The sequence below is a fragment of the Tursiops truncatus genome, chromosome 3 (genome assembly GCF_011762595.2).
Source record: "Tursiops truncatus isolate mTurTru1 chromosome 3, mTurTru1.mat.Y, whole genome shotgun sequence".
Lineage (NCBI taxonomy): Eukaryota > Metazoa > Chordata > Mammalia > Artiodactyla > Delphinidae > Tursiops > Tursiops truncatus.
In genome coordinates, this window is record NC_047036.1 from 148,544,208 (window position 1) to 148,562,191 (window position 17,984).

General features: G+C 36.8%; 1 protein-coding gene across 3 annotated transcripts in view; it reads left to right on the forward strand.

The window, feature by feature from the left end:
* Positions 1 to 17,984, forward strand: part of CPEB4 (cytoplasmic polyadenylation element binding protein 4) — a 64,403-nt gene that overhangs the window by 34,797 nt on the left and 11,622 nt on the right. Inside the window, exons 3-5 of one of the 3 annotated variants that reach the window (XM_004315809.4) lie at positions 3,435 to 3,485; positions 12,426 to 12,449; positions 14,186 to 14,359. In XM_004315809.4, coding sequence (XP_004315857.1) covers positions 3,435 to 3,485; positions 12,426 to 12,449; positions 14,186 to 14,359 — 249 coding nt within the window. The remainder of the gene's footprint in view (positions 1 to 3,434; positions 3,486 to 12,425; positions 12,450 to 14,185; positions 14,360 to 17,984) is intronic. The other 2 variants (XM_019946130.3, XM_004315811.4) reach the window with 2 other exon arrangements.

Below are 17,984 nucleotides of genomic sequence, written 5' to 3' on the forward strand. Positions count from 1 at the left end.
TATTTTACTTCACTTTATTCATTTGTGAAGTGCTGGTGTTTTAAGTTCAGTGGAATGAACTAATTAAATGCTTACCTGGTGCCCAAACAGGAAACTCGAGGTACCTACGTTTTAAAAAAAAAAAAGCTCTTGGGAGTTCCCTGGTGGCCTAGTGGTTAGGATTCTGGGCTTTCACTGCCGTGGCCCAACTTCAGTCCCTGGTTGGGGAACTGAAATCCCACAAGCTGTGTTCTATCAGGGGGAAAAAAAAAAAAAAGCTCTAGTTCCTAAAGGGGGCTATTACTTAAAAGAGATAAGAAAGTTAGCCAGTAGCTGAAATGATTACGTGAGAAGGTTGGCTGTTGCAATATAGATAGAAATAAAATCTGGTGAGTTAATATAACAAGGGGGTTTCCTTTTGGGGAAAGGCGCCCTGGAAAAAAATTTGAAAAACAAACAAGCAAACAAAAAAAGATTTGAAAATATCCTCCATTGGAAACAAAGAAAGAGGGCCACTGTCTCAGAGGGAGGGATAGGATTGTCAGTAATTTAGCCATGGAATAGAAAATGCAAAAATGCCGGTGAAAATTAGCATCCGTAGAGCAGAGAGAATATTAGAGCAGAAATAAAAGGGGTACAGGGAGAAGGTGAAAGGCTTGTAGAAGACAAGGCACTTGTCCCATGGCACTTATAATGGGAGCTTTCAGAGAATTTCCAGAAAGGAAGTGATATATATTCTCCATAATAGATGTCATGAGTGGATGACTCTAGATATTTTAATTACAGAAGAAATTTATAGAAGGAAAGGGCAGGTAGGATAGGGAAGCATTATGAAAGTTTTTTTCAAAGGTTTCTTAATGTCACTGCTAATATTTTAAAATTGAAGTAGAAGGCATTGCTGCTAGCTTAACAAAATATTACAGGTATCTTTACTACTCAGAGGCCAGAACTAATTCCAGCCTGACAGGACTCATGAGAACAGGTCAAAAAATAAAAACAAGTATCACTTTGAGAGTTAAACTGTGAATTTTGCCACTGATTCTTCAGTGCTCTATTGTCTTAGCTGAAGGTTAGAACTACTGCATTTAGAAGTCTAAGGATCAGAAAAAGTCTCAAACGTTACCTACCTTGGGGGTGGTGGGTGGCATCTCTTTAGGAGGTGTGTGTTGAGGCAGACTCTGAGAGAACTGAGTTAAGGGATATTTTTGTGCCTGTCAAGTTGAAATATTCTTCTCTCTCTCTCCGTAAAAGGTACCCCAAAGGTGAGTTTCTGATAAGGTGGAACTTGATTTGTTAAACTGGGCCAGCTAGTTTGGGAATTTGTTTTTTGGATCCTCATCGTTAATTATCCTTCCTTAGTATCAAGTAAGAAGCATTATAGTTCATATGGAACAGCCCTGGTTTCAGTTGGAGTGTTAAGAGTATCTTCAATTATAGATACCCAATTAGAGTATCTTCTTAGAAATAGCAAAACATTTTCTTAACTTCAGTTAATATTGTTAAATATTTTTGTTTCTGTGTTGACTTATATCATCTTTTTAAAACATGTTTTATGATAAATAAAAATGGTATGAGTGATAGCTGTTAATTCATTTACCAGAGGGTTTTACAGCTACAAAATTAATGCAAATGTTCCATCATGGAAAATCAGCTGCTACTTTGAGTCAAGTGATTCAGAAACAGCACTCCCTCCCTCCCTCCCTCCCAAGTTTTTAACAGTTAAGGTCATGTTCTTGTTCCAGCATCTCAAGTCTATGCTTTTTTTAAGATAATACTTGTGACAGGTCATATGATCTGGGCTTGTAGTTAAAGCAGTTCAGCTGGAATTCACTGGATTTGGATACTTGACTGTGTGCATATGAGCATTAAATAATGAAGCCAATTTTTAGGAAGAAATTGAAATATTAAAATTAATTTTCACCTCCTCCTTGCCCGTCTTCATCCCTACCTCTCTTCCCTAAGTAGGAACATGCTGAAATTTTAAGTGGAGCAATTAACAACTTAATTTTTTAAATCCTTGTATTTGGTGTTAAATGGTAGAAAAATTAAGTTCAGATTTTGTTTCACATGAGACTCCAAGGTTTGCACGTGGATTAATTAAAGCTGTTAGCCACAGAGAACAGTTTTCTCTTTTCATGGCATGAGTTTATTTCTGTGGAGACTATTTCAAAGAAGTAGGATTTTGAGAGACTGAAGGATAGTTGTGGTCTAAAGTTCCTTTTTAAAGAGTTGTAAATGTGTGGCTGGTGGATTGATAGGACCACGTATTAGATCTGGCTCCCGCAGTGTTCTCTGGAACTAGGTGGAGTCTTCCTGGCATCTTGAAAGGCTTGCCCCAGCCTCCAGGCCTGGGAGAGCCTCTGCTTACCCACCTTTTCATTGTCTTAGAGAGTCTGTTGTGGTTCTGTGGAGTCAGAGTTTAGACTGCTGGTTTCCTAATTGGAATGTTTGTAATTCTGAGTCAATTTTAAATTCTCACACTGCTTCTGATGTATAGAGTGCTAGACAGTGGTGGGTAATTAACAGTGAAGCTCCCCTATCCATTCCTTAGATGAATAAGACTTGAGGGTTCTCCACCATTCTTATGAAGGGCATGGGGAATATGGAGACATGAAAATGTTGTCATAGTGAGTTTTGTAACTTATAGCATAGAACTAGTTACATGATGTGTAGTCTAGCTACCTCGACTTGCATGTAGAAACTCTTGCAAAACAGAAATGCATTCCCCCCCCCCTTTATTTGTGGCTACCAATTTGGAAGGTAGAGCATCCTCCCAAAATTTTAGACTTTCACAAACCCTTTTCTGGAGGGTGTCTTGGGTGCCCATTTTAGGTTCAAAATTCGAAGGAAATTAACCCAGCATTTGCTGAATGCTATTGTGCCTCTGGGCATTGTGCCATGTGCTTTGATATTTTCTTCATGTGTAAGTACAATGAAATGTGCCTCTTTACCTTCTGTACTTACTCCCCGAAATTTGCATTTAAACCCATTAGTGTGTCTGTACATGTAGGCATAAGACTGGCACTTTTGTTACGAATTATATAAAAAAATGCTACTGCTAACTACATACTTTTAAAAAGCTATGAAAAACTACACATGAAAGAAAAATTGCACATTTATGGGGAAAAAATATGAAGATTGTTATTATGAGTTGGTATGAGAACATAATGGTATAAAAAATTTCCTTTGGATGGGGATTTGGAAATTAGAATAACCGAATAGTTAAATATAAGGGGCATTTTATTTTCCCACTTTGAAACTTTCCCTTTTTGAATGTTTGTGAATATGCTGTTTGATATGTCAACTGACTCTGTGTTTATTAGCACAGCTAAGTTTTATCTCATAATACGGCTTTTTAAATACCTATTAAACAATTAATTCAGCTTTGTTGTTGAATACATTTAAACCATCTATGAAAAAAAATAAATTTAGTAACGGCCTTCTTTTACCCTCAGGTCGTCTAAACTATTCATATCCAGGATCCGATAGCTCTCTGCTTATTAATGGTAAGTGATAATTGATTCACCTTAGTGAAGTTCAAAGAACTGTAACAAGTTAGTACTGGGTAGAAAATACAGTAGTTAAGCCTCAGCAGGTGGAGAAATGACATTAGTTTGCTCTATAATGAATATGCAAGTTGCTATTAATCTATCACCTATTTTATGGATAATTATTATTCCTCCAAATTAGAGCAGGAACTTTTTTTAAACTTTGAGAGCCAGCTAATTTGCTGTCTTGAAACTGGTGACAATGAGAATAAATGAGACTCCCATAATGACACATAAAGAATGGCTTAATCCAATGTTAGCTTCTGTAGAGTGACCTTTGAAATGTCAACATAAAAACCATTTCCATGTAGTTGGAAAAGTGTTCCAGGAGAAAGGGGAGATAATCAGAGATCGAAAGTCAGACAAAACAGCCTGAGACCACAGGGCTTGACACTGCAAAGGACAAGGTCATTCACTGTTTGCTGTCTAATGACAACAAGAAAAATGAAGTTTTATTAGCCTTTGCAGTGCCTTCGGTAAATTCTCCTTGCCTATTCTAAATATTACCACTGCGCTGTTGAGTTCTCTTTTTATGTGCATATTCTGAAGCAAACTAAATTTCACACGGAAGGAGGGGCCATCTACTCACAGAAGGAATTAAAGAATTAAAAATTGTCTTTTTTGTAGTACTATAGCTTAAAATAATTGGGTGGAATACAGAAGTCTTGTTTACTTCTTTTCCACTCTTTTACTGTTGAATATGGATTTCAAATTTGTGTGTTCTTAATGCCTTCCATTTGCCAAAACTCATTTTCAGTCCCACCACTTCTGTGAATTATTCTTGACCAAATAACTATATTCTGCTCATTCCCCAAACAAAGCAAAACCAAAAAATCCTACTGCTTGTCCATGCTATAGTATGAATGAGGAATTAAAAATTGCTTTTATGACTGGATTTCTTTTTGCTTAGTGTTTAAAATCAGTGTTCTGTAGAATGTAAGATTGTTGAGCCAAGAATGTTAGAAGGAGATTTGATTTATGAGAGTTGCTGGGTGCATTAGATCCTCTGGAGACTATATGGTTTGTAAAAACCTCACTTGTTCATTAGTCTTTCGTCTTTTCATGCTACATTTGCCAGAAATAATGCCAAAATATAATATCTCAGTGTAAATGTGTGTAGACCGAAAACCAAACACAGTGGTGACGGTGGCATCAGGATAAGGGGGGGTAATATAAGGCTTGCCATTGTAGCATGGTTTCATCTTTTCCTGTGGAACGAGTTCCAGAGTCAAGTGCTGGAAATTGCAGGGAACCAAGATTTGAGATACTGTTGTGTGATCTTAGGCAAAGTGATCAACTCTTTGTTGTCCCAATTGCTTCATGAAGTCGCTAAATTAGATCAGTTGCCCCTGGGGTCATCTTTGTTGAGATGAGAAAAAGAAACACTCTCTAGTGGGTTTTCCTTAAAGCCCAATTCACTTAATATTTTTTGAGTCTTTTATGAGATTCTTTCCTTTTACCTCCCCTCCCCCCCGCCCCGTTAATATTCTTTAAGAATAGATTACGTTTTAACAACCCTTACTTGGCAAAGAAAAAAGAAAGGTAACTTTCCCCTCTGAATGTTTATGTTTTGAAATTTTATTGGCCCATAGATTCTAGAAGGAGACTAGATGGTTTTTACTGTTGTAGACATGGAAATTTTGTTATAGAAGTATACTGACTGAGGTTAACATTACCTCAGACTGAAAGATAGGATGATAAAGAGCAAAGAGATGTCAAAGAGGGGAAACTTGCTGGCTCCTCAGGCAAGACCCAGAATATGGGGTTATGGCTGCCATGCTCTCAGATCCAGTATTCAGCTTTGCAAGGTCCCGGAACTTGATTTTGTCAGATTTGATCGAGTGCTAGTTCTTAATAACAAGCCAACTAGGACCGGGTGCCAATTTATGCATTCATAATGAGGAGTACAACTTCTGGGTAGACCAGATGCTAGAATTTACTGATAGACCCATTCTCTGATAGCAAAGTGCAGGTTTTGGAAGACTGCTTAAAAATCTTGAAATTAAAGCAAGGTGGAGGTGGAGGAATGTTAAGACAGTCCTTTAGTCACCTTGATTTAGGCTTAGGCATTGCCCATTCTCTTCAGTCAAATTTATGAACCATCTTCTATGGTGGATTGCTTCTGTAGATAAATTGATCTCATTCATATGTTGATTCTTAGTAGCTTTGTTCTCAGTATAGCTCAGGTTTTGGGGATCCCCATATTGAAAATCTAGTATAATCCATTCATTATGTTTAATGAAGATAAACTTAAAAATCACAAATGCTACCCATTTCACAGGACTGTGGTGGAGATTTAAGTGCATGTGCAATCATTTAGCATAGCACCTGGCATGTAGTCAAATTAAATAATTAGAATGTCATTTTGGGGGGATTGGGAATATTAGTGCCAAAGATTTACAAGGGAAAAAAATACAAAACAAGGGATTATGATTGTCTATGAACGAACATGCTTTCTTTGTCTTATTAAGAGCGATAACCTGAAACTTTATTTACTTTTAAATACAGTCCCTTTGCATCTTACATCCATTCAGCTTTTTCTTAAAACTGAAAATAAAAGCCAGATATGTTGTGTTGCTTTATATTCATTATTCAATTTTAAGACTTTAAGGAACCATCAGGAGCTGTTCTTTCCTGTCCACCTAAATAGTCTACTCAGGCTTTTAAAAACCTTTAGAAAGGTGATTATGTAGCTATACTCTACTTTGCTTCAACTATAACTTTCAGAGCTTTTTCTTCCAAGCCTCTGTTGAGTTGAGAACCATTTCTTGCTTTGTTTGAATAAAAATGTGAAAGACGGTTCTCACATCGACATTTGAATTTTGACATGATTTTTATTGTATAACTTGTTTTCAAATTTTCAAGCAATCACAAAGCGTTTTGGAAAGAAGTGGGGTTTAAATCCTAAATAAATAAAAAGAAAAAAAGATTCAGAGTAGTTAGTCTACTAGCTTCAGCAATTTATATTGGAATAATATTGGAATTTGCATGTACAAAGATAAAAAGAGCTTACTTATCCAGTGGATCAGATTCAGATTGCTTTCTTTTTTCCCCTTGGCTATGCTCAGTCATCAGTTTTCAGATTATGCAGTTACCTTCATATTACCACTCATGACTTTTAAAAGACACTGCCAGTATAATTCAACAAATAATAATTGCATGTTCTAGGGAATTATTATTGTTGTTATTAGTCGTAGAGATATTTTTGAGGGGCATTCTTGGGGAAAATCCTTGGATTTTAAATGTATTAAAACAAAACAAAACAAAACAATTTTCTAGATACTTTCTGGATATGGGATTAGTTTGCTAGGACTACTGTTAACAAGTACCACAGACTGAGTGGCTTAGACAGAAATTTATTTCCAGTCTTGGAGGCCGGAAGTCTGAGATCAAAGTGTCAACAAGGTTGATTTCTTCTGAGGCCTCTCTCCTTGGCTTGTATGGTAGCTGTCTTTTCCTTGTCTTTACATGATTTTCCCCTGTGTGCAAGTCTGTGTCCTAATCTCTTGTAAGGACACCAGTCATTGGATCAGGGCCAACCCCGGTGACCTCATTTAACCTTAACCACCTCTTTAAAGGTCCTGTTTTAAATACAGTCACATTCTGAGGTTCTGGGGGTCAGGACTTCAGCACATGAATTTTGAGGAGGGAACACTATTCATCCTGTAACAGATGCCGTTTCCTAGTTAATCTTATACATAGTAGGAAAATAGTTAGAATATCCATTTTATGTTATGATAAGCAAGCCTGAAACTTACTCAGTTTCTCAGCTAAGTCCGAAAGGAGTGCTAAGCATAGGCCAGACTCACCTTATATTCCTCTGGTGTGTCTTGGTTTAGCTCTGAGATAGATATCAGATTAAATGATTACTATTCTTTTTACCCAACTTGAAGCTTTATTTTATCCAAGAAAACTAATATTTAACCACCACTATCTCTGTATAAAAGTGCTCGTGCATGGTACTTTTTTCCCTAACCTCCCATTTCACTGCTTTAGCCCTTAGGATTAGCTGCTTCAAAAATGAACCTTGTGGCAGGGAAAGTTATAGAACAGCAAAATATTGGGTTGGCCAAAAAGTTCATTCAGTCAGTGAACACGTTGTTCAGTAAAGTTCTTCGTGAAAATGAAAAATGCGTCTTTCATTTTTACTTAAAACTGAATGAACTTTTTGGCCAATCCAGTAAATTAGTTTCGAACAGGTGCATGTATGTATGTATTTCCTAGTCTCTGTGGATGTCTCTCCCTTAGAAGCATCAGCTAAAACGTTTGCTCCTCCCAGAAGAGAAGATCAGTAAGAGATCTTTTAAAGGTTAGCACAGAACAACACCTCTTAATTATAGTTCTTTGGAAGGAAAGGGAGAAGATTTTTGCTTAAAGGGGATGGGGGCGGGGCAGAAATCTATGAAAAGGGAGGGGAAAATTTACCCAGGAGAAATGTAGATTATAGTCACTTGCTGAAAATGTATATAATATGGTTCTAGTTGCTACAGTAAGGAGCATGTTGAGAGATCCCTTCTTGAAAAAGACAATATGAAAGCAGACTATAAACTCTAAAGTGCTCTACAGTTGTTAGCCTTGGAATAGTAATGGAAAGCTGAAAGTAACTGTTGAACACCAATCTAAGAATTTATACATATGAGTTTACTTTTGAGGAAGAAAACTATTTACTGAGCGTCTGTCTGACTGACCATCATATATACATGTGGTATCTTTTATGATTCTCTCTTCATTTCTCCATTTTTATAAATAAGAAACTGAGGATTAGGGATATACAGAAACTAGAATTACATTCATACTCTGCCCTTCTGTAAGATAGCTCTTTATAAATAATCCTCTTGTATCTTTATTATACCTTATCAACATTCTTTGAATATTGTTAATGCCAGCAGGCTAGTATAAACAGAAGCCAGTGTGACATAGGAAATTCTCTTAAGCATACATCTAAAGTAATGTTGTGACAATGAGCCCGTTAATAAATTAGGAGGTGATTTATAAAATCCTTTAAAATGATTCTTTGCATCTCTGTTGAATTGTATGCTTTGGTCTTTGTGATGATTTTCTGCTTTTGGGTTCTACCACCTTTATTCTTTTGTTAACAGATCAACTCCTTTTAGCTTCCAACCTTTGATTTATATCTTTTTAACTGACTTACTAATTTGATTCCCCCACATACTTTTTTTTTTTTTTGGTGCTACTGGAAAAGTCAGTTATTTGATAACATCTTTTAATCTGAGCCCTCTCCCCTTGTTTTTCCAAGTAGCATTGCTATCTGCCTTCTCAACATGGGGGCAGTGAGAGGTAGATGGAGAGCCTGAGGTAGGCCAGAGGTAGTGTGAATAGGATCAGTCTTTCATTGCCCACTAAAAGCTAGTCATAAAGTCCTGTTATTTACAGAGTTGATTAGATGCCCTCGTGTAGGAAAGGATGCTTTTCTTTAATATATCATTTGTTTGTTTTTAATGTAAGTACCAAGAAGAAAACCCAAAAGGGTCCATTAGCAAATGTAGTAATATAGTGTACACAGTAGTAATAAATTTAAATGGTGCAGAAAAGGATAAACAAGAAGTGGAATCATTCCTTCTTGCCCCATCCCAGTCCGTATCCTCAAAGGTTCTTGTGGTTGTTTCTAGAAAAAACATTTGTGTATATTCCCACATATCTGTTTATATTTCCTTTATTTTTAAGTTCACGTAATAAGAATCATACAATACACACTTAGGCACCTCATGCAAACTACATTTTAGAGAGCTTTAATATGAACACATGAATATGTGCCATATTTTTTAACTGGCTGCACTCTTTGTTATGAACATATCACTATTATGGATAATTTGTTCCTTTTGTGCCTAACAAATGTTATAAAATGAGAAAAAGATACTTTTAAAGAGATAAATAAATGATATTTTCAGTTTTATAATGAAATACATACATAATGTGTATTGAAAAAGACCCGGTAAGTCTTTCTGTACCTTTTTGCAAGTCTAGAATGCCAGACTACTGAAATTTTACTAGAGGGAATTTACTGATGAATATAGGGCATTTTTAAGCAATCTTGTAAAGACACTTTGGAAATAAAGTATTTATCATAGATCTAATAACAACATGCATCCAGAAGTTATAAAAATTTATAGCCATAATGTTTCCAGCCCATTAAAAAAATGCTTGAATCATTTTAATACTGAACATTAAATTATATAAATCAAAACTAAGTAATAAATATAAAAGATAAACATATAAATAGTATTAATCTTAACTCTGATGGGAACTAGAAGCTTTTATTTAATAATAGTATGCATTTTTGAAAACTTTTAACAGTGTATACTCTTTGGTAATTCACGGAAAATTCTAAGCAGGGTTTATTTTAGCTGATTTAGCCAGAAGTTTTTCAAAATATAGATTTCTTTAAACATATTTAAAGTGATTTTTTTTTTAAACTGCCGCTTCCTCCAGTATTTGAAAAACATCAAATAATGTGCAACACTTGCAATCATAAGATTGGAAATCTGACATTTTCCTCAGGAAAGTGGTGAAGCTCTGTGTTATAAGTATTTCATCATAATATGTTTCACCAAGTATAATTTGAAATAAGTGAGAGAATTGTGCTTAAGTACCGCTTTTGTACATAGATGAAGTGGCACCACTTACCATTCATTCTGTTAATGTCTGGGTTCTGGTTACATAGGTGTGTGTTCATGGTATGGAAAGTTCATTGAACTGTACACTTACGATTTGTCAACTTTCCTGTATATATGTCATATGTCAAAATCTACATTAAAATAATGTATAGCATTATAATAAGTGGAAATAAAAAATTTAAACGTTCTCATTTTCTGTGCTCCAGAATGTCATTGTTTTTATTTTTTGGTAATACTTTATATTAATTTGCCTATTTGATTAGGCAGTTTTTGTAGCTATAAGCATTGTACACCTGTAACCTGTTTTCCCTAAATGTGGGAAAATGTTTCTAAATATAGTTTTTAGAATTTAATCGTGGAATTTAATCATGAATTCTTTTATATTAAGCAGCTTAATTTTGTGGTACAGAATCAAAGTTTGAAAGTACACGTTTGAAGACTTGGAGAGTATTTGATTTTTGCTTTTGATCTATAGCCTTTACTGTTCCTGAAACTCTACTTATTTTTGAAATAGCGGAAGCTATGAGATTTTTTAATGTTAATTTTGTAGCTTTTAAAAGCCCACTCTTTTCAAATATCTGTTTTCTCAGAAATCCAAGAAGCATCAATCAACTTTTTAAGATTGACAGAACCAAGATATTCAAATAATTAATTTCCCCAAACTCCCTTGTCTTTGAAGCAGTTGTATGAATAGAATGTTCTTAAGCAACTACTTCTGTGATATTTTCGTCTTTCTAACCTCTGTCAGGTTCACTAAGTGAGAAAATACATCCACTGCCACCCCAAATTTAAGAACTACTAAAGTGAAAATCTAACAGCTGAGGGAGATTTTACTGGTTTTAATCCATTTGCCTAAGTACTTTGGTGAAATTCAATGTTATCTAGTAATGATAGAAATTATTTTGGTATGAGACATAATTTCATTTTGGAAAATAGGTACATGGTACTTCTAAGTTATAACTCAGTTATAACTGAGCTGTACTTACTTAGCATTTATCGAGAGGGCTAAGAATGAAAACCCTGACCAGTTAGTGTAGTGATCTCTTAAAATGTGCTATAATTTCTAACTGGAAAACCTATCCCAGCTTCCTGTTTACACTTCCTTTCCAGTCAAGAGACCTCACTTGTTGCGTATGCTGCTATTCTCGGCATCTTTCCTTGAGCATTACAGCACCCCTATTCATGCCACTGCCAGGTCTTGCAATGCCCTTTCTCTGTTTTCTCTTTAAGGTCCATCTCAGAGCCACACCCTCCCCTCTCTGTCTCTTTAATCAGAACGAGTTTCTCCTCCTCCTCTGCTTCCGTTGCACCTAACACTTAACATGCCTACTGCTGTAATGGTTACATTACCGTTATTTGCTTATGTGGCCACCTGGCCTTTAAGTTCCATGTAGTCAGACCCATGTGCAATTCATCCATAGTGTTTAGCAAGATCAAGCATGCATTCAAGAAATGTTTGTTGAATAGAATTAGGGTATTTGGACAAACTGCACATACAAGTTCCAGTTTGTTTGAGGGAAGACATTTTCTCAGAAGTTTCCTGATTTGAAATTTATACTGCCATTTTCTGAGTATTCAGGTATATACATATAATAATTATAAGTCTATATTATACTGTATTATACTATATTATATTCTTTTTCTTCTCTTCTTGGTTGGAACCTACTTTGTGATAAAATGCCAAACTTTTTACTTTTCATCATTTGGGCCATGGTGGAAGATTTGATTAGGGACAAGAAGCTGGCTAAAAGGAAGTTTATAAATTTCCTAAAGACTTCATTTGTTATGAGTTTCTTTATTAGGGAATAATTGAGAAATAGTATAAAACTGCTGTTTATCCTGTAGTGGCGAAAAAGTCATGAATTAAATATTGAAATATCTACTGAATGGCTAGTTAGCAGGGAATTCTGGGAGAAATTAAGATCAATATGGTAGGAGTTGCTTTAGATCATGTTACATATCCCTTAGTTTCATACTAGTTTGGACCTTGGGTGACAGAGCAGAAAGCTTCCCTTAAAACAAGTAAGGCTCAATACACTTTTTACTTAAAAAAGTAAAAGAAGAACTTAAAAAAGAAGGAATGCATTAAATTGACCTCTCACCATCCAAATTCCATATTTTTTTTGAGATGCTTACCAGGAAATGAGGAATACAGCCAATTTTTTTCAGTTTCTAAAGCTGGTAGATGAAATCACAGTTGATTCTTTTGACAATGTTTGAAAGGTTGTTTTTTTGTTTTTTTGTTTTCTCATTTGACATGCAGCAAGGACATATGGGCGAAGGAGAGGTAACATTATTGTTTCTAACTTTTGAATGTATCAGTTGTATTTGGAGAGGACCCAAGTTTGCTCAATTTCTAACCCTTGTTGGGAAGCGGGTAGGGGGAATGAAACATAGCTGTGATCAATACATACTTTATGTGTTATAGTTAACATAGACATTCTAATTTGAAGGAGTCAGAATGGTAGGATTTGGGTTTGAATTGAAATAATTTCAAACTCACCTTATTTATATCTGAAGATTTGTTTCCCTTTTTCCTTTGTGAAAGGAATTTCTTAGGAGAACAAAATTAAGAATCTTTAAAAAGGAAAATATAGTGTGACTGGTCCCAAAATACCTGATTATATTGGAGGTTCAGTTATGCTTGAATAGCTTAAATCTGCTTTCAAAAATTTTTATTTATTTGTCTATTTATTACTGAGCATAATACTGCATTTTGTTTAAAATGAGAATAACTAAATAGATGACTAATCCTATAAATTTCAAACATTGGGGGGGAAAGCTCTACACATTTTAGAGAATTTCAAAGACTCATTTCCTAGAGTGCCTGCCTGAATAAACTTTATTTTTTGCCTCCTGTACTATAGTTTTGCCTTTTTATAAGAAAGTAAGTTAGACAGTTAAATAACGTAGCTTTAAAATATAAGTGACTTTTGAAGATCCAGAAATAACCTCCAATTTTAGAGTCACTTTTTATCTTCATTATATAACTCTTTTGAACTGTGGTTTTATAGGGTAAATTCATAACAAATATACTGTCAATTGTGTTTAATAATGAAAGTTGAAAGGAAGACAAGTGTGGTGACAAAAGGATATTGGAATGTTTCAGTAAAAGAAGAGCACTTAAGATATATTTCTGCAGAATCCATTAACGAATTCCTTATGTAGTACCTAGAAGTAAATTGGCAGCCTGAAAAGTGACAAAACAGTGCTTGAGAGATTCTACAGTTCTTTGTAGCTCTTTGCTTTGCTTATGATTTATACGTTCATAGTTTACTGACAGGTAAGTATGGGAAGAATATTAACCACATTGGCATCTCTGGTCTTTTCTGTTTTTATTCTGTATGATAGTATTTTCTAACAGCAAACGTAATGACTAGTTTTTAGAATTAGACACTACCTGTACCAGCTGATACTTACTCAACTAAAAGAAAATTTATCTTTAGCATGCCTAAAAATCTTAAATTCTGTAAGACTAGCCAACAAAATTGGATAACAGCATCAAGTGGATTTTGATGGCATGCCATTAGTTAAGGTAAACTGAGTGCTCACTTTGAAAATCAACTTGTTCATTTTAGGGACATTCTTAGAGGAAATTGGGCAGGCTATATTGTATGATGTTTTAAAGAAATTTAAGTGATCTAGCATCTGATGGTCAAATTTAATCCTTAGTGTACATGTGTAGGTTGCCAGTGGCCGTGGGGCCCTGCCAAGGTGGTGCAGTCTGCTGCCAACTGCTTTCAAAAGAGTGCTGTCTCCTATTGTACTTACACCTCACTCAAGTTTCCAGATCCCAGTGGGATGGTTGAGCAGCCCTCTGTTGAGCCATGTACTTTCTCCCTGACTCAATTGGGACCTTAAGGTGATGGAAATTCAAGAGCATGTCTAAGTGATTTGTTGTTCAGTGAGAAAAATAAAAGCAGCAGTTTTATTGGATCTGCTGTTTTCCTTGTTTCTTGTGTAAGATAATCAGTGGCAAGGAACATTTTCTGTTAGCTTTTTTTTTCCTGCTTTCTGTTCCAGGTCAGTCTTCACTGTTTCCAATGGAAGATGGATTCTTGGATGATGGCCGTGGGGATCAACCTCTTCATAGTGGCCTGGGTTCACCTCACTGCTTCACTCACCAGAATGGAGAAAGAGTAGAACGATATTCTCGCAAGGTGTTTGTGGGCGGATTACCTCCTGACATCGATGAAGGTATATTTAGAAAGAGCCGTTTATAGCATGGTGCCCAGACTGTGGCACATAGTAGGTAATGCATAGGAAATGGTTGCTGTTATTATAATAACAGTCTTATCTGGCTCCAGGTGTTCAGTTGTGATTGCATTGTTCTCTTGTCCTGTCTTCCTAACACAACACGTAAGGTTAGTTCACGGAAGGAAAGGGAGCAGGACTTTGGGAACCCGCTGAAGCAAGTGGCTGGACTAAATCAAAAAGAGCAAACATCACTGGGAAAACCTCTCAAGGATTCTGCTGTGGGCAAACACAGATGCTAACTGCATTTTTGTCTGTGTGTCCTTCCTTGGCCAAATTCAATTATTCATTTTCCTATTTTCTACCTTTTATGAGTGCTCTATAAATGTACAGTTAATTGTTTAAAATCTTAGAATAAGCCTGAACTTTTGAAAAATATAGCCTGGAGTCGTATCATTTTCTGAGTATTTTTTCACTTGTCAAATATTTACATGCTTTCTGAATGTTATGCACTGTTCTTAGGATTGTTTAAAGTAGTAAATAAGATAGAAAGCCCCTGCTCGCATAGAGTTGACATTCTACCGGGGGAAGGGGGATAAAAAATGTGTGAAAATATTAGAGAATAAGTACTGAAAAGAAAACAGGTTGATGTGATGTAGTGAAGTCTCAGAAGGGAGACTTGTGAGATTAGGTGGTTAAAGAAATCCTCTTTGAGGACATGGTATTTGAGCTGAGACCTGAATAAGGAGCCAGTCATGCAAAAAGACATAGAGGACTATTGTCCAGAAGTATTTTATTCACCTGTGGGTCTAAGTGACCCTGACAAAAGTCAAAGTAGCGACCATATAGCAACCATATATCCTTGCTTGCTCTTTGTTCCTAATCTATTTTGTCTTGGTTTCCTGAATGGAAATGGAAAGAAATGTTACGGAGGATAGAAGAGTTTTCTCTAAAAATCTATAAGGTCTAATAATGAGGTTTAATAACTTCCCATTTAGATTGAGGTTAAACTTACTGAGCCACTACATTTTCCTTAAGATGATCAGTCTTTTGGAAGATTGAAACAACAATGGCTTCAAAACAGCCAAAGATTGAAATAAACACAGGTTTTTTTTGTGTATGTGTGTCTATGATAAAATGTCCTGGAGGAAGCTGTGCTGAAATTTCAGGCCAGACTGGCTCAATCTCCATTCTGTCGTCAGAAGGCATAGCTTCTGTTCAAAGTGTTCATCCTGGGTTGAACACCTCATCATGATGTTGTTCACTCCAGTAAGCTCCTGGGTGTGACCTTTTCTTTTCTCTAGCTGGAATCGTCACTTTCCTTAGCATTATGGATTCTAGGTTTTATGAGCCTTTAGAGGTCAAATCTTTAACACTCCTGAGCCCTGGATGGACTTCAATGAGGAAATTATGTGCTTATATACAGAAAGAGGAGACTGAATTTTATCTGACCTTGCTCGGGATAAGCTCCTTCTCTGGCTTAGTTAGTCTGTATCTTTTAGGAAAATTACTAAGCAATCTTAAATGTATCGTTCCTAAAATTCTTAGAGGCACAGGTAAATTTGACCAGTTTGGCAAAGGAGGTGGTTTAAACTGAGCAAAATTAATGGGAATTGTGTTAGTCATCTTACTTTATCCTCAAGACCATGTATGTTGATAAGTTGGTAGCAATTTAGGCAGGCAGCCCTTTCTATTAAAATGTGAAATACCTATTCATGAAGAATACTGTGTTCTGCAGAGTTGTGCACTAAGAATCACAGAGTTTATGGGGCAAAAGGGGCTAGAGGCAGATCACTTAGAACCTAATGAATTTTGTACCAGAAGCACTAACAAAAAGAGAATTAGTACCTTGGAAATAACTTGGACAGTTCAGGCAAGCAGCTCAGTATGGTTAGAGGCTGCCTCAAGGAATATTGAAAATGCACAAAACCAATAGAGCAGAAATGCTGGCTTGCTAGCTTGGAGGCAATGCAGATGAAAGTGGACCTCTGAGCAGATGAGGAATGGAAACTCGCAGGAGATAAGAGCCCTGCAAGGTTGGGGGGACACCTCTCTGACCAGAGAGGCTTGGTTGCTGTGCTCATTTTTTATTTTCTTATAATAGAGCTGAGGGGGCTCCTACCTGCACATCACACAAGCTGGGGGCTTTTTCCTTTCCTGCTGAAGGTTATGGTTCTCCCACTATGCTAGCTCACCTTGCTTAGGAAAAGTCATTTGTGAACCCGTATAATGTCTAGGTTACACTGACATCATTCCCCTATTTATCAGTCTCACACGAGCTAAATGGTACCATAGCAACAGGCATCATAGCTGTTCGAACAGACTACTGTTTCACAATCTGGAGGAGATGAGAACAGTTCTACCAGACTGAAATTTGAACGTGTTTCTCATCTCTCTTTTCTGTTCCTGCCCTACTCCCAGGTCTTACCTACATATGCTTACCTACTCTTTCTAGAAGTTTCCTGGAAATTTATTTTCCTATAGTCTACTCATTAGTTCTCCAAATATATAATATAGCATAACTGGTATCGTTTACATTAATAGGAAAATATGATCAAGTCTTCCTTGTCCATCCCACGTGCCCTTCCTTTACCTTCTTCATAAGGCTCAGAGATATTGGTGTCCAAGGAAGGTGGTTGGTGAGGGGGAAGAGGGTGCCAAGTGGAGGGCATGTGTAGGTATACACATGGAGGGGCCTGCTCGGAGGCCTCAGCAGCAGTGTGCATGGTGCCCAATAAATCAGGGCAATAAGGGCTAGGGTGCAGAGGTGGAAGGTAGAGGAGACAGCCAGGGCAGCTAGCTGAAAGATGGGTTACTTTGAGCAAGGAAGCCAACATATTGAGGATGATGAGAACTTAGTTTCTCATAGCGAGAAGGGAATTTACAAACATGGGGAGGGGGGAAGGCTAGAGAAAAACACGGGATGTTGGAGTGGACTTTGCAATTGCCAGTATGAACTCATTTTTATAAATGTACACAGATACAGAAACAGTTGTAAATGTATCTGTGTGTATATTCATATATTTCCTAGCTTGGTCCTCTGAGAAGAATTAGAAATAATAAATAACCACTAGCAATGACTATATGGAATACCCAAATCTCAGTTTCTGAATATCTTTTGTCACTGAAAGGAATGAGGATTTCTTGGGGTGTGGGGGGAGAAACGGCTAATTCTAAGGGTAGGGCAGAGAAAGAACAAGATGAAAGCGTGGAGTATCTTCTTGGGCCAGGAAGTATGGAAGCCCTTGAAGGATGATGGGGGGATAGGTCAAAAGGACATAGGAACCCCCACTGGCCAAATCAGGGACAATTTTTTTTTTTTTTTTTTTTTTTTTTTTCCGGTACGCGGGCCTCTCACTGTTGTGGCCTCTCCCACTGCGGAGCACAGGCTCCAGACGCGCAGGCTCAGCGGCCATGGCTCACGGGCCCAGCCGCTTCGCGGCATGTGGGATCTTCCCGGACCGGGACACGAACCCGCGTCCCCTGCATCGGCAGGCGGACTTTCAACCACTGCGCCACCAGGGAAGCCCCAAATCAGGGACAATTTTGAAGACAGATTGAACATCAAAATAAATGAGGAGAGAATCAGATTACAACCCACTGAATAAAATAGGTCCATACTGGTATA